The 23,695-nt window shown below is 41.3% G+C and overlaps 1 protein-coding gene across 2 annotated transcripts in view; it reads right to left on the reverse strand.

Moving 5' to 3' along the window:
• GAD2 (glutamate decarboxylase 2) overlaps window positions 1-23,695 on the reverse strand; it is a 41,690-nt gene that overhangs the window by 13,088 nt on the left and 4,907 nt on the right. Inside the window, exons 5-11 of one of the 2 annotated variants that reach the window (XM_071734993.1) lie at window positions 21,285-21,375; window positions 20,332-20,444; window positions 16,300-16,415; window positions 6,531-6,610; window positions 3,234-3,288; window positions 1,703-1,819; window positions 540-604 (exon numbers count right to left, since the gene is read on the reverse strand). In XM_071734993.1, the coding sequence (XP_071591094.1) occupies window positions 540-604; window positions 1,703-1,819; window positions 3,234-3,288; window positions 6,531-6,610; window positions 16,300-16,415; window positions 20,332-20,444; window positions 21,285-21,375 (637 nt within the window). Of the gene's footprint in view, window positions 1-539; window positions 605-1,702; window positions 1,820-3,233; window positions 3,289-6,530; window positions 6,611-16,299; window positions 16,416-20,331; window positions 20,445-21,284; window positions 21,376-23,695 lie in introns of those variants that run through there. The other variant, XM_071734994.1, reaches the window with a different exon arrangement.

The following is a 23,695-nucleotide window of genomic DNA, read 5'->3' on the forward strand; positions in this document are numbered from 1 at the left end:
TGTAAGTTTAAGTTCACTCTTTCCAGACTCTGAATTGGACCGGAATAGATTTACTGAGAAGTCATTGACGCAGCTTGGAGATGGATATTCTCTTACAAGTGACAGAGCAGTGGCCAGTGACTGCCAGGAGACCTGTCCAAACTCCAAGTACATCCACATTTTAGACTTAAGACTTCAGCATGCAAGATCTCCAGGATTTATTTCAGTGAAATGCAATTGCTAATTCATGTTTGACTCTGTAACAAAGGATGCTTCAGAAACCATTCTGGAGCTGTGAATGTACACTGGAAGGAATGAAAATGCAGACTAGAAGTGTCTGGTGTTTGTACTACAAAAATTAAGTGCAACACTGCTGTAGCAGTGAACAAAGGCACCTAGCAATGCTATTTCACCTGGAAGGACACTTTGCATAATTTGTCCATATTGTATCTTGGGGATAAGATTGATTTATATTCCTATTCATGGACATTGCTACAGTAATAAAAAATGTGTTAAAATGCATTTAGTAAATGTGTTTAATTAACATCAATAAATCATACCTTTCAACGCCATTTAACTTCCACTTGTGTTTTCTTGACATCAGGAGCCCTCCACCCCATGCTCCCTAGAAGGGAAGACACATTATCTTAATGAGAAGAGAACTTTGCATTTCTCTGTGATGACATTCGTGTGTTCACATCAGTTTGGGGCCTTTCTTCTCTCTTGCTGATGTAGCACATTTCAAAATGAGCAGGCAGAGGAGGTCGAAGGCATGAGCTATTCTAACAGTTTTCTTCCAGTAGCTTGGAAGTAGCAGTTTATAGCCCACAATCTGAGTATCACCCCTTATCATCTGCTCACCCCTCCCTCACCACCTCCTCTGACACTGACACATTGGGCTGTCCCATGCTGTTATTAATGACTTGCAGAGCTGCTCCTGGGTAAGTTGCTGTTTCTCTTTTAGTGCCCAAGTGATGATAACAAACCAGACTGGATCTCAGCTGCTCTGGTGAGTTTTCATCACATTTCCGTTCACTACTGATTTCCCTCACAGAGATCTGGGACAGGCAGGAATTTCATATGACTGCGAAGTAATTTAAAATAAATCTGTACTCTTTCTTTGATTTGGAGAGAGTTTGGCTGGCAAAATAATCCAAAAGCAAGATACTCATCCTTATGGAAATTCAACTACCAAGACAGAGAGAAAGGATTTGCAAAAATTACACAAAGCCATTCAAAGATGATCTTTAAGAAATATTTATTGGCTAGAGCTCAGATAAATTTAAGTAGCCAATCTGATAAATTTCTCTAGCATTTGCATTAATCTGTTCAGCCATTTGGGGTACCTTACTCCAGACAAATGTAGCCTTTTCCTTATGTATTTATTTTGCAGCTGCTGCAGAAGCTGAGCCAGTGCTCAGTATAGTTCTTATGTATTTCTTGTGCTAATGGTGTTTAAAGATAAAGCTGAAGACAAAAAGTACTCAAACTAGGTCTTCCTAAGTGTCTCAGCTGCTGAAAGTACCACACGGTCACAGCTCCTAAAATGTCCTCCTGGCCTGAGCCTTTCAGAGGAATGGGAAGTCTGTACTTGAATGTTAGACTGAATTACAGAAACCAAATACAACAGGTTTTGTACAGGATTACACTCTCTTAAATTAATAAATTAATGCTAATATACCTTGCAATCCAACCCCTCCCACCCTCCTAAGATGATACTTACATCCACGTGCATCCAGATTTTGTATTTCTTGCAGATGTCTGCAATAGCTATGAGGGGATCAAACGCCCCGTACACTGTTGTCCCAGCTGTGGCACTCACCAGGAAAGGTACAAATCCCTGCAAGAAAGGACGGAGGTATTTGGCAAGCTCAGCCTGCAGCAGCCCCCTCAGCCTACAGCAGCCCCAACGCCTCGTGTGCTGCCTCCACTGAGAGCCCACAAGTGTCTCCTAGAGGAGGTCCCGGCTACATTACACCGGTTTTCTCTTCATGTAGATATTAGTGATATTATAGTTTCTACCTTAAGGTGGCAGCAAAATTCCAAACCAGCATCCTCCATTTATTAGGATTCATGAGACAGGCAAAGTCAGAAGAACAATTCTGTTCCATGACACCTCTCTGGAACACAAAGGTCTGCTCCTCGTGACATTAACTCAACAAACCTCACCCAGGCACCACAGTGCAATACCTGTCTCTGGGGGGCTGTCCCCTGGACTGTATTATTATCCCAGTGAATGAACATGTGGTGGCCCAGTCCTGTCAGTGGAAGCATCTTGTCTGGGGATGTCTCCCAGGGGCAATGCCCAGGGAAGATGTGGGGATCACCTCCAGCCCCATCCCTCACACAGAGCAAGGGGACAGCAATCCCCATGGAGGACAAGGACCATGTCTTGGATTGCCTCTGCTAACTGCTGGGCCTCAGAGAGGAGCACGTGCCATACTTTATAACAGTGTTTCACTTAAAATTCAGATGTAGTTCTGTTGATTTCATAAGCAGTACTCACAGCAGCAAAGGTAAAGAAGGAACACATTATTTTTTTTAATTTAAGCTATCAAAAAGAGCTGAACTTTCCCTCTGAAAAAGGAAATACATTGTCACGTTTGGGTGGTGCTTTATTGCCACATTGCCTTTCATTTTCATCTGTTATATTGCTTTTCTCAAAGTAAGCTGTTAAGATTTGTGTCATTAATGAGCTTTGAATGCTGTTTCTAATCATTATTTACATAAATGTTGAAGGCACAGGGCTAAGCTCATTGCACACTTTAATAGTTGTTTTCATTCTAGCTTCTAATAATGAACATATATGAAAGTAGGGCATTTTAGAGATGTATGGATTTTAGTTTATCTTCCATTTTTTTGATGACTATGATGAATACTTTCAACATGTTAAAATATAACAAATAATACTGTTTTCACCAACATGCAGCTGATGAACTGTAGCATAGACTGATAATAGAAAAAATGAGGATGTTATGCAGAGGAACCCATTTTTAAAAAAGCCAAATAGCTAATGGAGATTATAAAGCAGCTCAAAACCTATTTTCACAGCAACTCTTGCTTCACTAATTGCCAGGCTACATTTCTGAAAAATAAATCAAAAGTTAATGGGCAAGCCTATGTTGTTTTACCAAGGAAAGCAAAAATTTAACTAGCTGTACCATTCTTGTGGTTTGTTTGTTTCTTTTGTTGTGTCTTGTTTGGTTGGGGGTTTCTTCCTTTTTTTTCTTAAGCAGAAAAGCTAGTAAACTTACTTTCTGTTTGGCTTCAAGAATTCTTCTTTCAAGGTCTGATGGAATCATTTTCCCTCTGGAGCAACAGAGAATTATATTAGAAACTTGATCTTAAAATTAGCTCTTACTGTTATTTCTTCATTTAAGAGGAAATCCAAATGAAGAAGAAAGTGACTTTTTTTTGCCCACAGTTTATGTAGCATTGAAAAGCACAGAAAGATTATGATCATTAGTTTGAGTTTTTACTCGAATTATTTTGTCAGCCAATCTGCATCAACACAGTGAAAGTAACTGAGAAGTTATCTCATTTTCATCCTCATTAAAGACTGCTGCTGCTCCATGGAGCCTCCTGGTCCTATTTGGTGCTTCATCCTTGGCAATGTGCTCCAGGCAACCAGGGAGATGCTCGGCTCAGGGTCCTGTGAAGCTTGTGGGTGAAAAAATTCCATGGTCTCCTTTCAGCAGGCACAAAAAATGAGTGCAAAAATGCCAGCTGAGCTGCACAGCTTGGAGCAGTGCAACTCATTTTGGGTGTAAGCAGTTGTCTCTGTTCCTATCTGGGAGATGAACTCATTTCAGGGTAACTATTCCACAGCTGGGTGCATTATATGTTTGCATTTGCCTGAGGCAGGATGAAAAAAGAAACAACCAATCTGGACTCATGAAATGCACTGTTAGGTCCTTTGTATTGACTATATTCTGTATTTTCAACACCTTTAGTGTGAACCATTTACTTGAGATGCAGACTAAGGCATATAAAGCTTGGAGGCTAGTTTAGAAAGTCCTGTAAATGAGTTAGGTGTAAGGCTGGACAATGCCAATACAGAATATTGAGGTTAAGGTTTTCTTTCTTAGCTAGAACAATATTATGTAAGAAAAGGCAGAACACATAACACCTCCCCACATTACAAGAATCAAGTCTTCACTGGCTTTTAACATTGCCTATTTAGATTAATATTATTTTCTAAAGACTTTTAAAGTTCTCCATACAGTTGGACACATTTTTTCCTTTCACTAAGCACTGATTTCCTCTTGCTATTGAGAACAACCTTTAGTAAAGCCCAAAATAGTACCTTCACGGAAAGAAAAAACTGTATTAGTTTTAGTTTTGATTTTGCATGAAAAAAACAAACCTGAAGTATTTCAGGTTCCTGCACAGCACGTTCATGTCATCACCTCAGATGACCTGCAACACTCAAAATGCAGTGCTTGCCCTTAGACACATCTCATCCAAGTGTGTGTGTGAGGGTGTTACTGCTGGGCAGCACCAGAGGCAGGAGGGCTACAGGGGGAAGCAAAACTGACTCAGCACCCAAAGGACACTGAGGATGCAAAGGCATGTGGTGACAGGACAAGGGGGAACAGTTTTAAGCTGCAAGAGGGTAGATTTTTGTTAGATATTAGGGAGAACTTCTTTATTGTGAGGATGGTGAAACACTAGAACACGCTGCACAGAGGAGTTGTTGATAGACTATCCCTGGAAGTGTTCAAGACCAGGTTTGATGGGGCTTTGAGAAACCTGGTCTAATGGAAGATGTCCCTGGGCAGGGGGCTTGAAATGAGATGGTCTTTAAGGTTCCTTCCAACCCAAATGATTCTATGGTTCCATGATAGAATGAGTGTTAGTGTCAAAATCATCTCATTATTACCCTCACCTGTACATGGTCTTCACTGCTGCCACACCAGACTCAACTGTTACAACCTCAGACCTGCAGGCAATACACTATTGCAACCAGTAATATCTGTGTGACAGCAAAAGAGGCAACAGAAATGCATTGTTGCCCAGTCTCCAGCATGAGCAAGAACAAGATTTTCTATGTGTTTTCCTGGCATGAAATTCACCACACATGCACATAGGTCTATGACACAGCAAAACCAGGCAAACTTGGCAGGTCTGGGTCAGGATGGGGAAGAGAGACGCCACCAAGAAGTGTGCTTCATCGTGTTGGAAACATCAAAAAGATCTCATGGTGCTCCCTCACCCTCTCACAGGTCCACATCTTCACAGAGGGTCCTCGCTACCACACCAGCCCACATCCTGTGCAGATAACCTGCCTTGTACTGGTGGCATACACTGAGATTTGGTGAGACAAGCAATAATTCTACTGTTTACTTCAGGGTTGGCAGGACAAGCATTGTGGTCTCCCCAGAAAATTAGCATGCTGAATTTGCACAAGAAGAAAAGGAAGATGTTACTTCAATGATCTACATCTGCCTTTAGTAAACAGAAACAACTGGAGGTTTCTTTCATGTGTGTTGATTGTGCCAATGTTGCCATTAATCCCTCTTCAAGGAGTGCTCAGTCTTTTGTTAATAAAGAGATAATAAATCCATAAGTCAATACACAGACACTGTGATTAGCACTGTAAATTGCTTAGTTGGTGCTGTTCTTTTAATGTGGGAGCAGAGTACTCTGATAGTAGTAAAACCTTCCATTTGTACCAGAGCCATAAATAATTCCTTATTACAGTCTGGGCCTAGTCTGGGACTAGTACGAGCACATTCTATTTCCAAGATTCTCAGTAGAACCAGTAAGAACTGTTCTATTGATTTGTGTCCCATAGTAAGTTTTTTTCCCTAAAACTGAAAATCTTCATCAGAACATGTTGATTTTGTTCACATGCCTTTGTTTTCTCAAAATTGGCTTACATAGACAATCAAAGCCTTTCAGTTGAATGAGTAAAACAAGGAGTTATCTACCAGTGGCTTTGTCATGCTTATGGACCTGCAGGTTGGGTGCCTGCTGTGGTCCTCCTCTCCATGGACCCTGGCCTACACCAAGACCACCTCTACCCATCCTATTGCAAGGGTGGCTGCATCAAGGGCACTGTTGGAATGTAGTCCAGCTAAGAAAGATTGTGGGAGCATGAAGTAATAGAACTGCATTAGCAAATGTGTCTCAATATTTTGTCCTTTTAAATGGCACACTATAGCTCATTTTAGACAATCAAAATGTGCCTAAATACTCCATTTTGACCAAAACAAGCTTCTTTGTTTCTTAGCAAAACGTGTGAAGGATCATTGTTCTTTTGGCTCTTTACTTAACTTCAGGATGAAAGAAAAAGAAATACCAGAAATCCTTGAGGAAGGGAAGTTTAAGGTTTTTTGGTTGGCTCCAAAAACTGACTCATAAAGAAGCTACTGATAGAGCCAGTTCCCCAACTAGGATAAGTTAGGGTAAGGTTGCTGAAGATGATAGTGCTAACAATGGACTGTAGCAACTGTTGGCTGCATCCTGTATACTCTTTCTGGGCTCAGAATTCAATGACCTTCTTCTAGGTACCCACAAGAAGAACTGCATTTGTCATCTTTACTTACCTTTCATCACATCTTATCAGAATCACACTATCTGTACCAATACCCAAGGCTGCAGCTCCTTTCTTCACAGAAAAGTGACTCTGGAAAAATACATTAATTATTAATTACTATTTATTATTTTTATTACTGCTTCTTATCCAGTTTAATATAAAACACTACACTCTTGCAAGCCCTTCAGCAAGTAGTCCCACACAAGCAGTTATTCTTTGACTGTCATTTGAGGCTTTATATCAGGTCACTACAGTTAATTGGAGAAATAACAATCACCTGAATCTAGATTTACTCCTAGAATATTAAATACACAACTGTGGCTGATGATGGACCCAAATTCTGTCCTCATATACACACAGCTTCTATTGCTTGTACAGATTCAGCTATGAACTTGATTCACTGAAACAAAATTTATCTACAGAATTCATTTAGTTCGTGGCATACAGAGCTATATAACTTCTGGTCAAATAATATACTAAGAGAAATTAAGATAGGAAGCTTAATTGTGATCCCATGCCAGTGAAAGATAGTAATAACTTCCATTGATAGATAGAGCTACTGCAGTTTAAAATGAGAACTGGGCTATTAGTAAGACTATTAGTTAATCTGTACATATTGAATAAAAAGTGGAAGTTATATACTGGAGTGCAAGCAGCATAATTTTCCCAAGCTCGTACAACCTAACTCCTGAGTCAGTGTTGGTTTATAATTCTAATTTAAATCCTAATGATTATGATAATGAAATAGTTTTATATTATACCACCCAGAATCTGATTTCTATTAACTCAAACACAGCTGTAACAACATTGTCCAAAGTAATTTTAAGTACAGACTACTAAACTTCAAAAAAAGGGAAATCCTTTGCATGTACAGTATGATTAGCTCAGGATGTAACACTATAAAAAAGATCAAGGACATAAAAACCCAATGAGGTTTTTTAGGTGTCTAAGATGCTAAAGAATAAAGGAAGACATACAGTCTGTGGGAGTAGAGAAGTAAACCTCAAAGTAGAGAAATAATCACTATTGTTTGTCAAGTGAGCATTTGGCTTCAATTGTAATGCCAGTAGTAAAAAGATATATAGGGGAAGAGATGGAGAGGACAGGTATACACATCTGCTTTACCAAAATGCTGGGAAGTCAGTGGGATTTCACCACATAAACTTAAGGGCTCCCTTCATAATGAATACTTTGAGAAATGAATAAACTCTATGAAACAGAGGAAGAAGAGTAGAATTGAAACATGAACCATCAATATAGTAAGTTAAAAAACTCCTCTACTTTAAAAATCACTCAGAAGGATAATTACAGTTAACAATTGTGAATGCTGTCATAAAGGTTGTGTAAGAGGCTCCACATCAAAATTCTTTTTTTTGAATGTCTGCATCTCACCGTTTTGGCTGAAATGTCTGAAGTTTTCAGGATGCCTATAGTTTTTCAGTGTTGAGACATTTTGAAGAAGTTCAATTGTTCTTAAGCCATGATTCACTGACAATACATGACAATTTGAAAATACTTCTTCAGGTGAATGTTATTTTTCATACCATGTTAATTATTTTAATGCAATGGGTTGGTATAGCTTTCCCTCACGGAGCATGGCTGCAGTATACCAAAAATGTGTATTGAGCAGCCACTAACCATCTTGTTTAGACCTAAAATCGATTTTTAAGGCCCTGGTAAAACAAACCATCCTAGCCCCTGAATTAAGCACATTCTGAAATGTAAACATACATGTCAGACTGACTTTTGCACAAGCCAATGATCAAACGAAACGCAAACCCACGTGCTTAGCTGATCAACACGGGATTTGTCTCTGTGCTTAACAGTTTTGCTGGATTAGACTGGGTTCACTGGAGCCTCACTGGGCTGAAGTCACTGCCTGCTCATTCTGCAGCCCAAGGGGCAAACAGGCACCTCCAGCATGATTCAGAAGGATTCATCTGGCATGAGGGTTGCTGCTTAAGAGTGGATGCTGAATGACTCCAGGTGAGGTTTCTACCCATTCCCTATGGACCAAGCCCTGTCTGTGAGAGTGGAAAGGGTACAGAACCTGCAGGCACCAGTGCCCTGGAAACTGCTAGATATTTTGTTTTAGTACACGGTTACTGCTTAGCCTATTAAAATCACAGGCTAGTAGTGTGTTCAGAATAGACAGGGAATTTGCACTGCTGTGTTTCTAGCTGGAGTCACAAAGTGTTAGGAGGTATTTATACAGTGAACATCACAGGCCTGCTCAGTCACATTGTTATTTTTCATGGTACATTCTTCATTTCATTAAAGGAGATGTTTGAACAAACACATTTCCACAAGCTTCATCAGCTTTGCTACAATCAGTGGACTCTTTCCAAGTAAAAATGCATTGCAGACTAAGGCTCTGACTGTGACCAACAAACGAACTTCTATACATGGAAGATAGGGAACCCTCTTTCCAGCCTTGTGGGTCTCCCTGAGCCCCATGGTGCAGCAGAGCAACTCCATGAGAGCAAGGAGGATGAGAGGCCATGAGGAGGCTAATAGCATCAGGAGGCTTATAAAAATTTCCAAAGTTCAGGAAGATACCTTTGAACTTTGCAAGAATTGAAACAGAGCTAGAATATTGCCAGCATACTCATAGTTAATTTTTATTCCACATGAAGCTACAAATTAATGTATGACCTTAAAAAATTGATCTGTTCTTTATTTGTGTATTATATAAACTCATGTGAACATACTGTATAGTGTAATATATAAATACCAGTCAAGATGTAGTAGTAAGAAGTCAGATATGTATTTCACTTGGTCAATCGATGACAATTACACTGATGAATTTTTCTCCTTATTCCATACTAGTTAAAGTAGATTTATTATTGAACAATTTGTTTTTCTAATAGAATACAGAACTATTCAAAGTGCCTTATAAAAGAAAATACAGATTTGAAAGGTTTACTATGAGGAAGAAAATTAAACCCATGTGCTCAAAGGCATCCGCTGGAAAATGTCCAAGCTGAGCTGCCTCACTGAGAAGTTTCATGGCACTGCTAAAGCAGCATTGGGGTAAAAAAGGAATCTAGAGCTGATTGCTCAGTTGCCTGAAGGCTTTTTACAGACTGAAGGGAACTCGGTGGTCAGGAACCAGAGCAAGCTTAGGGACAAATTGGGAAGAAATACAGAAGTCTGTGCACAGAAGGACAAATGCAATTACAATTTCTAAAAAAAACTGGAATATGAAATTGCTCAATCTGTGTATATACTCATTGATATATCATTGCTGTTATATTTTTCTGTCAGGGTAACATCAGAAGACTTCAAATGCCTGAGAGACTCTGAAAGAGCCAAGATAAAAGTGCAAATGAAAAAAATACAGTTTTAAGAGGAAAGAAAACTTTCCTAATGATTATGAATAGTCGATTTGTTTTAATATTCTTGGGATGGTGCTGAAAGTTTGTATGCCTGTGGAATATAATAATAATCATAGAAAAATGTAAAGGTCAAAGAGAAGGGAAGGTTTACAGAAATAAGCCTGGTTAGACAGAACTATTGACAGATTTGACTGAGCTAAAAGAGAAGGACATCAACTATGATCCTTTTGGAAATACGGGGGCTACAGATTGTTTGGCCACACAAGAATATAAGCTTGAACACTGTCTTTCATGACACAGCCATACAGGAGCTACACAGATCTGAAGTCTTATGGTGGGAGAACCAGGGCCAGAAAGGGAGGATGGGGCAGTCTATCCAATGCCAGTCCTGAAGGAAAAACCAGGCTAGGAGAAGCTGGCAGGACCACAATTCTATCACCAGAGACATCAGTGGGAGTGGACTGTCACTGTAGCTTTCCCCTTCCCTCCCTTCATGTGGTGCTGCACTGCACAAGGGTGCCTGCAAGACTACAAATGCATCTACATGAAAGGAATTTCAAGTTGTCTCTGAAAGAAATGTGGTTAAAATCCAATGGTGAAGAAGAAGGCACAGAGTATTTCAATCGGTATTAGTGACAAAAGCATATTATCAGGAGCAAAAAATGGTGATCTTGAGCCAAGGGAATTTTCCCTTCTGCTAAAATTTCAAATGCTGTTAGGAGTATGTTTGTTTCCCTGATTATAGTAATTTCTTCAGTTAGCTTAGGAAAGTAAAAACACATTTCAAATTTACTACAGATACAATAATTAATTGGCCTTTTGGGAAAAGAAAGAAATAAAATAATTTAAAATGTTATGATGCTGAAAAGTATGGCATTGTTATCTTAAATGAACGGTGCTTCAATTTACAGATGCTTCTACTTTTATAGCTCACTAAATTAACTGCTCGTAATCTGGCATGGCTGAAGCGGTCAGAAAGAACCATCCTAATGCAGTGAGCCTCAAAGGCCATGGCTGTTTTTTCAGATTGCAATTTCCCTCTGCTCACATAAATCCAGAGTGGCACGAGCTTTGTGGAAGAGCTCGTCAGGACTGAGTTCTCAAATGCTGAGCAAGCTGAGGCATCCAGCAGCTGAAACCCCTCTGAGTTCTGCAGCTTTGGCTGCTGGCACCCTGGTGCTATGCAGACCTGAATCCCCAGCCTCACCCTGTCAGCAACACAACAGCAAAGGAGCTGGACACACTTTCCATCTCCCCTGGCCTTTAAACAATGTAGGATCCCTGGGTGTTTAGGCTGGGCCACCTCTCTTTTAATTTTAATAATCTAAATATGTGTATGTGGTCTGGACTTGCTATCCAGGTTCTGTCAGCAGTGCGAAGGAAAAGGTACCTCCAGAAGGTACCTCATCCCTGATGCTTTGGAATCCATTTTAGATTAGGATGAGTTGTCTTCTGCAGATCTCACTCTCTTTTTATTGGCTATAAAAAGTGCATAGACCAACTCAGATTAAATGTTTATGCTTTAGGTGATTAAAGTTAAGAGATATGAATCCTATCTTTAATGTCTCATTGTAAGCTGTATCTTTCCCTTCAATTACCTACAAAAGTAGTATGCTGTGTCCCATCATATTTTTAAACACACTGTAATGATGTATGTTTGCTATTGTTTCCTATACTATTCCTACTGCTATTCAGTTTTTAAAGTTACTTGTCAAGACCAGGGCAGAAATGAATATATTCTTTTTGAATGGTATACTAGTATTTCCCTCTTGTGTGGTTTTGAATTATGTAACTTCATACTGCTTTTCTAATCCAGCCAGACTCACAGCTTGTTTTTTTCCAGTGCAGATAGTTTTACAGCATTGGACAAGAAATGTTGCACTGAGTTCAGGAGGATCTTATGGAACTGTTATTGACCAGATGAAGGATTAGACTCAAATAATGAATGCCTCCTTTGAGACAGGCCACCCTAGAGCATTGCTTTTCTGGAAAATGGTTTTGCTTTGATTTGAATGGAGTTACTTGAATTAAGTTGCTGCATAAATTAGACCCTTTTTCACTGTTTCACTCTGGCTTCAAATACCACCAAGTAATACTTTCCTGGTTATCATACATTAGGTAATGTAAAGAAAGAATGTGTGAGTCCATGAGTTTAATTTTTAGTCTCCTTAGCTGGAAACAAAAATGCTGCCTACTTAAATCTGTATGCTTAGAAGTGTAACATACAGATTCATAATTTATACCACCAAATGGAAACCATGGTGTTTGGGTTCCTCAAATCTTTCCCTGGGAGCACCACCACACAGGTCACCCTTGGACTGCTTCTTCCAGGTGCCTGTCTGAAAAGTGCCCGCTAAGCAGCCTGGCTAGAGTGCAACACTATGTGCTCTGAAGTGGTGGGACTAGAGATCAGCTTTTCACTCTGCACAGAAACCAAACCAAATCTTCCACAGGCTGTGTGAAATGGAGCTGTGCTGAGCTATCTGCTTTGAGGCATAAGTAACTTTTAAAATTTCCTCCTGCCTCAGAGCCAAGAACCTCTATTTTAGAGTTCAGAAACTGTTAGCCAAAAACTTCCCCCAATCCACTCTTCTCCCACAGATACTGGTGTAGTTTGCTGTATTCCCTGTGAGTAATGGGGCTTTTCATGAGGAAATCAGTAGGCAAGAAGCTGAAGCAAACTGCTTCCCCTGATCTAATGGATGTATGGATAGGGATGCTGTGTGTGCCCTGGTTGTGAGGGTGCTCCCATAGCACTGCAGGAAAGCCACCTTTCACAGGCACTTCCAGTGTTCCTCCAGAGAACGAGGTCCCTTTGAGTATGCCTGTCTGTCTACAATGCTGACAACTTACACCCAAGATGCCAACAGATCCTCCATTCACAGGCACTGGCTGAGCAGAACCCTCTGGCAGAAGCCACTTCACTCCAAGAGCTGTGCAGATGGGGAGATGCCAGAAGCAGAGATGCCCTCTCTGGGCTCCCCTGGATCTCTAACTGGGTGAACTGCCAGTTTGTATTCTGTGGTTCCTCTTCCAAAATCAGGGCAGGAGTTGTAATGCTGTTTCCCTGGTGAGCATGTGACAAGTCATTCCTCCTTGCTGTAGCTACTAGAGGGGGTGGGAAAATCAGAAATCCGATGTGTACTACATGGCCACAATCTTGCTGGGCTGGAGAAGAGCAGAGATGAAGAAATCTCTTCGTCGTTCCAATTATGCACAGAACTGCAGACTGATTCTGCATAGCTCCCAGTATATATTCTACATAGCTCCCAGGTAAACATTGAGTCCATGTAAAACCTTCAAGTCTCTCATATATTTTATCCTATCAAATAAAAAGTCAAGGATTGCTTTGTAACCTGAACTCAACTAGTTCTCTACAGCTAAACTCTTCCTCCTCCTGAGACTCCAATCACATTTTCCTTTTTCCTGGCCAGCAGTGATTCCCAGCTATTGCTGGATGCTGTCTAAGAGAGTGCTAGTTAGCCACGTCAAAATTACAACAGAGAATGGGTTAAAATTCAATAGGACTTGCCTTATAGACAAAAGGATTAATGTCAATTTTGTGAGAAGGAACTTCTCCATTTATGCTGCTTTCTCCACTGAAAAAGGGATGCGCTCAGCTGAACACTCAGAGCAGCCAAAAGCTGATGCACTGGGACACAAGAGGAGGCTTTCAATCTTACAATTTTTCATTGTGTTTGAAATGATAGACTAAAATGGGTTTTACAAACTGGCATCCATCACTTTTACCCCTCTGAATCAAGGTCTCCTATGTCATGTGCAGTCCAGAACAGCTGCCCTGAAGGACATCACTCTGCTTCTGCATCACTGCAGATGAAAGAATCACCGATGATGCACTGGTGAATACAGTGGACTGAGTTAAGTACTGAGCAAGCACATCTCAGAAATTATACCAGGGTAAAGACCAATCTAAGCAGTCATATTCTAACCCACCATCACTGGTGAAACAGAAATAAACACAGACAGACATAAGTCACAGTCCTACTGAACAGCTTGGGGAAGATCTGCTTACTGGGAACATGCAGAGTTGGAATAGTGACCTAACCTATTTTGGGGACCTAATGTAGGTTGTGTATGTCAGGAGGCTGATCTCTGCTTATGGTCAATGCCCAGAAGTAGGTGAAGCCCTCCCAAAGGTGATTTAGAACATCTAAATTAAGGAATATTTAGGTTCCTAATTTGGATGCTATTGAGTTTCCCTCCAGAGGTGTCTCTCTTCACTGACTATGCATTGAGGCTCCCAATTTAGGAACATGATGCACTCCTAAATTAGGAAGGGAATTACTTAGGAGCTGTGAATGACTTCTTCCTTCCCTTCTTCCCCACTGGCAGCTGAATCTATCATGGCATCAGACTGAGTCCAGATTCTGATTACAGCAATACTGGTGGCAACTGTGGAGCAACATTTATTGTATTGGAAGCTCTAGAATGGTAGAGATTAAAATAGAGGCTGGTCTGTGATGTTGAAATTCTTGTTTGACAATTGCTGATAATTGGAAAATGTGCTTTTGACTTAAAAATTTTGAAGCGAAAATCTCCCAAGTTTCTAAACATGTAAAATAACTTTAAGCTTTGTTTACTTCCATGCCCCATGTGCAGAGTAAGGGGAGATGATAGAATCTCATAAATAGACTGTTCCATAGCCACTGTCTTATGAGAGCATCCAACTGTGGCAGAAAGAAACCAGAATCAGACTGGGGAATCCAAAAGTAGATCAGCATAAAGTAATAGATGAGACAATGCTCATGTATCTTGGGGTCTATTCATGTTCTGCATTATATTTCCTGTCTAAAAAAGGATTGTACTTCCAGGCCTCTGCAATTCCTGTAACAGCTTCTGCCATTCTGAGGGTTAAACCCTGATCCCATAGCCTTTGGGCAATTCAGGATTAGCAGCATAGTTTCCTGACTTCCCTAGAAGATGTGCCATTATGAAAAACTTGATTCAACTTCAAGTTGATGCAACTTCAAGATATTTTTCAAATATAACAGATTTCAGATGTTGTTCTATGGATTTGCTAGTATATTTAACTTAGGAATGTTTAATTTGCTAAGGGAACTGCTTCTTCCCTGGCATGAAAAGACAATTATTACAGATAATTTCATTATTTTGAGAATGATAGCACACTTTGGTTCATGGTTTAACATTTCTTTGCTATGAATACAATGAAAATCTCAAATGATTAATAGGATTTGCTATTTTAAATAATCATACTGAACCTTATTTGCAAGACTTATTTGGTCTGTAACTTCCATATGAATAATGCATTTCTAGCTGCACAGCCAGTTTTGGAGAGTTGCTACACATTTGTACAATATCTTTTTCTCCGACTGCTTTGGGGAAAATTATTTTGCAACATGGAGCCTGCAATTGTGTATCAGATCTCATCCTACTGCCACTAAAGGCATCCTTGGAGGGATTTCCTCCCAGGCATTTCTGATCAGTTTTAGGACAACTTGCTCTTCATGCTTGCACAGAATGGGAATATGGTCTTTCTTAAGTAAAAAAGGCAGCCAGGAGGATACTGTCATCTAACATCAAGAGCATCTTGATGAGCCCCAGTCACAAAAGAGTCCTTTCTGGCCCAGCCCACGAAGCTGGAAAGAAAATTGGGAAGGGGAAGAGAGGTCACAGCCCCTCCTGCGTACAGCCCTTCCTTTCCCCCTTCTTTCTGCATATGCATCCTCCTTTTTAAGCTGCAAAGAGGTTTAAATGGCCATAAACTCAAAACAACCTCACAGTACAGATGCAGACATGACCCCTGTATGGCTGCTTGAAGTGCAGAACACTGCATTTCTCCCCTGAGGACCACTCTGGTTTTGTTGTGTCCACCTTCCCTCACCTCTTGCACTGCCATATCCCACTGGTGTCTGTGGCCAACCCCAGGGTGCTGAAGCCTCTGGTCACAGACAGAAACCCACAGCAAAGCCTGGTTTCCCACCATACAGCTGCTCTGCTGCACACACACCACATTTCCATACAACTTTCTGCATGTATGTTGTCACCCTCTCATTAAGTAATAGCAGGAGTAGTTCCAGCTAGAAACATCTTGATTCACAGTGATTTTCTGTACCACCAGAGTGATCCCAACAAAAGAGACTCCTGGCAGAGTATGAGAAGCCCGATGCTAAGCTCCCACCATTTGATGCGGTGCTTACCATTCACATCAACACTTATATAGAGAGCAAAAAAATGTCAGTGGTTTGCAAATCCCTGGGTTTCAGCCACAGAAAAAGCTGTTTTTCAGCACAGCTAATAAAAAAAGCTTTGTAAAAAAGCCAGCTCCTTCTCTTTTTCTTATTCCCAGTGAAGGAATAACAGAAATGAAGGCACCTGGCTACAAATTCCCATTTGCTTATTTTCTTCATCATACAATTATACAAGCAGAATTAACAGATAGGAAAAAACAAAAACACATACATGTTCTGATGTGAAGGCAACCAGTCTGGGAATAGCTGCCATTCCTTTTTCTTTAACTTCTGGGAACATCTTGAAACGTGCAATCAACATAGCATACATGTTAGATATGGCACCACCTGGAGTCCACAGTAATATACTGTTACTTTCTATGCATTGTAATATTATAGCAGAACAAATGACAAGTCTTGCTACAGCTTTTCTAACTCCAATGTAAATGTGTCTGCCTAAGGGCAGGTTCTTCTTCCTGCTGCTCCTCACAGCTGGGTTGTATAATAACAGTATCTACTACACCCAAATACCAATTTATGCAAAAAGTACTGCTGAAAAAAATTACTTGGGTTTTCTTTCATCCTCATTTTTGTTATCATTTCTCCTTTAGTCCCCAGTCTTCTCTTTCTACATGCCATCAACACATAATCCCCATTCTACTCCACCTCCCAAGCAGACACCACCACAAGGCAACTTCCTAAGGGGTTTCCAGGTGAAGCCTCATCTATGGTCTGCCCTCCCAAATCAGGGTGGCATTCCATGCACTGGCTCTGTGGAAACCCACACAGTGAGTCCCAACAGACACCACCTTCTGGATAACTGGAGTGTGGGAGGGAAGAGAAAGGAAAAATGGTTATTTCAATAAATATTTTTCTTTTCATTTTTCCTCTGATGGGAGCAAGAGGAAAAGGTCAGATGTCCCTAACAATAGTCTTAAAATCACTGGCATGTCTTGACCTAAAATATCCATTTCAAGACTTTGCCCACTTCAAGGTCAGTATCAGATGACAGCTCTACAGCATTGTTCCCATATTTCAACTGTCAATACATAAATTTAAAAAAAGCACTTTGCTTTTTTCCTCTTTGAGATTTTTACAAATCATGCCTATGTCTGCAGTTTGTTTATACATTATGTGCTTCATTATATATTCATGCTGCATGAGCACTATGGGAATATAATGCAGAACCTGAGGCAGAGACTATTTTACATATGTAGGCACAAGAATGCACACACATACATGCATACATAAAATCCATCAGCTTTATCCTGTATATATTATATACATATACACATAAAAAGATTGATGATAAATTGATGTTTATGCACATACATTTATATGAAGCAAAAGCAAAGGTGTATACTGATTATCATTTTAGGCTCTTAAGGGAACAAGTCAGAGAGCAGCTGAAGTATAGTTCAATTAACCCAACTTTCACCCATGTAAAAAATGTAGAAGAGCACAAGACAGGCACTTTCAGAAGATGGTTCAGCTAATCCTAAGGTACCTGCTTGTGGTGAGTGAGATGACTTGCCCTGCATATGCATCCTCTCCTCTCCCTTGAATATCTAAGAGCTGCTGTAACTAGCCCAGGGTAAACACCCAATGCTTGGACAGCCGAAGTGAAGTAAGATAAAATACACCCTTTAAGCAGATCAAGGTAGCTCTGCTGAAAGCAGCAACATCACAACATGTTAACACCAGCAGGGTTTATTTGCTGGCAATTTTAAAAATGCTTTGACTTTAGTAAGTCTGGAGACATATATACACCATTCCTCAGTCCACAGAAACAGTGCCTTTCACATCTAATCAGTGTCCTAGCTCCAACCCTGCAGTCATCCTGTCCCTGCTCTGGGATTCCCCTGACCTCACTGGCCCTCCTGTGAATCCAAGGGAAAATGTCAGAGAGGCATGGCATCACTGGCATGGAGGTCAGTACAGATTGGGCTTTTTTCTTCCCCTTTCTTTCAGCTGTCTTGAGAAGTATGAACATACTGCTATTCTCTTTTCACAAATGACAAAACAATAAATGGAAAGATTGAAAAGAAAATTTTGAGTAACTGTCCCTAAAAAATGCAGATGTCATATAATGGCTGCTGTTGATGATACAGGTGACTGAACTAAGGGGTCCAGGTAGGAGAAATATGGCCTATCTTGTCCAAAGTCACTGGCTTGGTGTCAAAAGAATCAAGACTGAAATTATAAGTTTCTTCAATACCAGGCTTTCCTATTAGTATATATTGCCTAGCCATTTAACCTAAAGCCTGCACTCTGCCTTTTATTTTGCAGCTGTGTTTTCACTCAAAGGTAACTGCAGTCAACAAAACACACCTATTGGATTTAGGGAACCTAATCAGGCCTTTATGTTTTGCATATATTGATATTCTAGATTTAATTCCAGAAGATGCAGAGACTGAGAACCTTTTCTTTGCAACGTTTTCAGCTGAAGCTGCAACAGTTTGAAATGAGAAAAACAGCACAGAGATTATTTTGGTTATTGCCTAAGACAGCAGAAGCTGCACACCAGGTATTGGTGTCTTAAGAGAATGGATTAGAAAGATGCCCTTTGGGCAAACCAGAAATCTCAAGAGAAAGAAAGAAAGGATGAGAGGGGCAGCACCGCAAATGGACAGCACAGGCACACGCCTGCCAGAGAGCCCCTCCTCATGCAGGGTTCACCTAGATGAAGTGAGCTCCAGCATCTGACACACCAGCAGAACTCTAGTCCTCAGCTCAGCCAGGGACCCCTGGCTGACCCAGGTGGGATGGCAGTTCCCCCTGAGGCATTCATCTCTCCTGATATACAGCCTGACAGACTTGTGCAGATCTGGTACCTGCACCAAACCTTTCACCCTCGCCTGCTGCCTGTGCTCAGCCTCTATCCCCAAGCTCTGGCTGAGCAGCACTGTAATGCTCTTCTCTACCCTCTTAGATCCCTGATCAGCCTGATGGGGCCACTGAGGTTACCATCTGCAGGGAGAGGGACAGAGAACCAGATGTACTGAGTCAGACCAGGGACTGAACAGTAACCAGCTATGATCCAGTTTCAAAAAAAAAATGGCTTTGATCCTGGGCTCATGATACACATACAGATGCTGTCCTGTGTAATGGAGGCCACAGTTTTGGTGAAGACCTCTAAGCACAACAGTAAAAGCTGTCAGATATTTTTAAAACAAGAACTTAGTAAAAACTGATGTAAAAGTTTCTCATATTATTCTTCACTTCTGTGGAAAGTCCCAGGACAAAACTCCTGTATCATTTCCCTCATGTGCATTCACATGTGAGAAGCTGAAGATCAGACTTCCACAAGATGAACTTCACCACCAATGCCCTCGGAGAGGTGACCACCCTAGGATGCTGTCAGTGAGGCATTCCCTTGCTTCATAGTCCAGACATTCTCTTTTCCTCTCCATTAGGCCAATTAACTTTCTTTCCAGCAGGGTTCCTTTGCCACCAATCAGTCTATTCTCTTTTGACAAGCTAAGATGCTTATGCCCAATGGAAACTTGTTCAATTTTTTGCAACTTGGTGACATAGATAGGCCAATATATTTAGCAATGAAATTCCAGAGCAAGATAGGAGATGACAAAAAGTTAAACCAAAAGACTAAGTGGAATGCTTAAAAACAAACAAAACCAAACAATAAAAAACTTTTAACAACACTGTGTCTGTCAGAGTCAATGATTTCTCTACAGTTAATCACATTCATTTCTTGCCTTATTGACTTGCCCTGAAGGTGCCAGGTTTCTGAGCATTTAAGCACTCAGATTAACTAGACACCCAAGTGCCCCCCCTGCACCCAACAGGCCAGCTCCCACATGGAAAGCTAACTGCATATTGTGGTGTTGACAGGATCTTACTGACTCACTAAGACCACTTCAAGGGATGCTGTCTTTCCCTTTTAGCTCCAGTTTCCCCTGCAGCATTATTGTGTTTCTTCCCTCCATTATTAATACAACAGCCTTTCTATTTCATGTAAAAAATGGGGGCAAAGTGAAACTGCAAGGCAAATGTCTCTTCTGATTATGTTTCCCATGTGCCATTACAGCTGCTCATAATGCAGTGCAATTTGCTCAAACAGACCCTCATAATCACATCCCTGAAATTCATAAAACATGCCATATACTTTATGTCAAAGATGCCACTGGTGGTTATTAACAAGTGTCCTCTCAAACATGCATATTTAATTATGTTTACTCTTAAACTACAGGGGATGTTACATAGCATAGTCTGAAAAATAAAGAAAGCTTGAAATATCGTGTACCAGGTGAAAATATCCCATCGCCACAGCCCCCTGGCCAGCCAACCATCTCTCTCATTTTCCTTAGTGTGACATATTCCAAAAGTACAAACACTGGAGCAATTTCATAGGTGAACCTGAAATGTAGTAATGTCCATATTTAATGCTTTCATCTATGACACTAACACATCTTTTTTTAATATTACATTACATCGTAGCCACAATATACTCTATTATTTTGCACTGGACAGCGTTCTGTTTTACAATACTTTTTATTATCTTCCTTTTAATTTCTAATTAATAGTCATATGTCTAGAAGGAGAAATGCTAAGAGCCCCTGAGACTCTACTTCCACCTATTTCAGTGAAACAAATGTTTACCACCTTCTCCAGGCTCAAGGCTTTGCCCTGTGTTTAAGAGCTGCTGGGCAGAGCCAGACCTTTACCTTGCAAAAACCTGTGTGCATGTCTAGAAGCATACACATCAGCAGTCCTAGTCATGATGACGAGACATGGTACTTGAAGTGCAAGTGCACAAAAATGCTTCCTAGTCCCAAAGAGAAGAAAAAAAAATCCCCCACACTTTGAGTTCTGCATTTCTTGTTTACAGAAAGCTATGGCTCTAACTGCTTTATGGATTGCACAGAATCCCTCCACATGAATGCAATTGTTCACTAAGCACACCTTTCATTTGATATATTTACACATAAAATATTTTTTCTGTCAATTTTTTTGTGAAGTAGCATAATCGACATCCTATGACTATGTCAAAATTTTACAGAACTCAGACTACAAGACGATGTTGAAAGTCGTCAAGTAAATAGCTGTAGCAACCATTTAAAAAGCTGATGATTGTTCTTCCAGCAACCCTAACATAGTAAGTATTCGTTCTTTCATTCAGATACAGCAGCTAATATTTTAAAACTATAACTGTAAAATTATATTAAATATTATTACAGAAAAAAATCTGCTACTTACATATTAGTATTTGCTGCTGATGTCAGCCAGTCTGCTGCCAGTCCAACCATATCCAATCCAGTTGAAAGTTGATTAAAATATCTAGGGTGCCCTGCATAAGACAGAAAATTTTACCAAAAGGCTGATGACTCTGAATTAAACTATTCAGTGCTGAACGGCTTATTTACTTCTGGATTTCTATAGAGAAGGAAGTGCTTTCAAGGTACAAAACAAAGCAAACAGCGATAAATACATTTCTGGGAAAAGGCAGGATTTCTTTCTCATTCCAAACTCAGTAAAATCAGAGTAATTACACTGAACGCTGAATAATGAATTCCAGAATTCCCTATTATCCTCTCAATATGCCTTGAAAATTAGCACATCGTTGCCTCACAGAAATAGCTTCTTGCTCCTGTTATGTGTCACATGTTGTCACTGGATGTGTTTTTGCCTGGCTAGGTTTGAAAGGCACACACGAGACACCATCTGAAAAGCTTGCCAGTACATACAACATCAGTGATGAATGGCTAATGATTATAATAGACAGGGGGGGGAAATGAGAAAATGGACCATTTTGGTGACTGCTTTGCACATGACTAAAAGGCTGATGAGTGTACAATGATGGCAGGGAAGGTGGCTCTCCTTGTCATTTCTTCCCCGTCAGCGTGCAATTACAAATAGCGTGGCTGAATGCAATTGTGATTTTAAACAAACCTCGTGAAAACTAGCATTGCTGCACCAGCAGAATTCTGCACAAGAGCATATGCAATGAGCTGATAGTCGATTTACCTGGTTAATCTAACTGGCTCCTGACTTTTTTTCTAAAATCCTGATAGAGGTTTTTCTTAAAAAAATATGCCTAGAGCCATTAAACCCAGGAACCATTAAAAATCAGCTTTTACTAGTTGCTCCCTGCAAGGCCCTGGCAAGTGGCATAATTACTGGTACAAATTACAGATGGTTCACAATTATTTAAATGCCATCCAACTCAAAGAACAGCAGCCTCTGCTTGGAAAACACCTCTCCTGACCAGCAGACAATGTACTGGTTTTGCCATCGTGGAAAACAAAAGATAGAGCAAGATGATTGAGGGAATGCAGAACCAACACCAAGAGAAAACTTATCTTCAGTCCCCAGGGGCCTCTTATCAGGCACGGACACATGGCTGGCAGAAGAAAATGGGGAATTGCTCCCCGGCTCCTGCCTCACAGCCCACAAAGGCAGAGTAATCTGACTGCCCGGGCAGACCAGAGCTGAGGAAAAGGGGCGGAGGGAAGGGGGGACACACGACACACGCAAAATCTATCTCTGTATGCCCTTAGATCGAGAGAAGCACCGTGCTGCTGCCCTCCATCCCGTGTTTTGCACTGAGCCCTCCCCAATGGAGATAGGAACTGCCACCTTCCCCTGGCACACGCTGCCCAGGACAGGTGGCCAAACCCCCTCAAGCACCAAGGGCTGCTGCTGAGAACCAGCCAGCCAAAGATGACCTGGCCCACACCCACATGATTTCAGTGGTATAGGTGGGCCTGGGGCACACCTCTGCCCTGCCAACACTGCCAGTGCCAGAGCGACCCTGCACAGGGGCCACTGCCTGCAGAGGACTGCATGTCCTTGACAATGGGATTACAGCGAGATTTGGGTATTTACAAATTCGGGTTCCATCTCACAGCCAGGCTCCAAGTGGGTCCCCAGAATATGGTGGAAAGCAACACAAAATTAGGAGCTGAAAGCCTCTGTTGAATGTGGGCCACAAGAAGGATCGAACAAAGGCTCAAAAGTATGCCAGAAAAACTCCCGCTTTGCAAATAAATCCCCCCTGAAAAGCTGGGGAATAGCAGAATTCAGATTTGCAGTCATGGTGTCTCGGCGGCTCTACATCAGCCCCGTGCCCAGCCCCGGGCGATCGCTCTCTCGTCACTGCCTGTTTCTTTAAGGAAAGCCGACAGCACACCTCCTGCTTTGGGAACCACCGTCAGACCGAGACAGCTGCACCCAGGGGTGGCGGCACCCGTACCCGGGAGCAAGTGAGGTGGAGGGAGCTGCGTTTTGTCCCCCAGAGATGTCACTACGCGGAGAGCAGAAGCCGCTGCGTGGCTGCTGGCAGCGGCCACATCTGTAACACGGCCCCTCCGCACCAAACCCCGCCTGCTGCAAGGTGGCCTTAACACGCGGTACCGGGGAATGTAATGCCCCAATCTGATCCCAACCGCAGCTGCAAGGGTGACACCTGAGCTCTTTTCCCTCAACTAGATGGTCGTGTAAAATGTGGCTTTGCTTAAAAGACAGTCTCCACCGCACAGGAAGAGTTTGGGAGAGATGCTCAAAAATCACTATCCAGGTGCCATCTGCCTGAAGCACACATCCTTTGACACGGCTGTCACTGAACAAAGAGGTGACTGGAAAAGAGACTGACAGGGTGTGGGGAGGCG

This window comes from Heliangelus exortis, chromosome 2 (genome assembly GCF_036169615.1).
Source record: "Heliangelus exortis chromosome 2, bHelExo1.hap1, whole genome shotgun sequence".
NCBI classification, from domain to species: Eukaryota; Metazoa; Chordata; class Aves; order Apodiformes; family Trochilidae; genus Heliangelus; species Heliangelus exortis.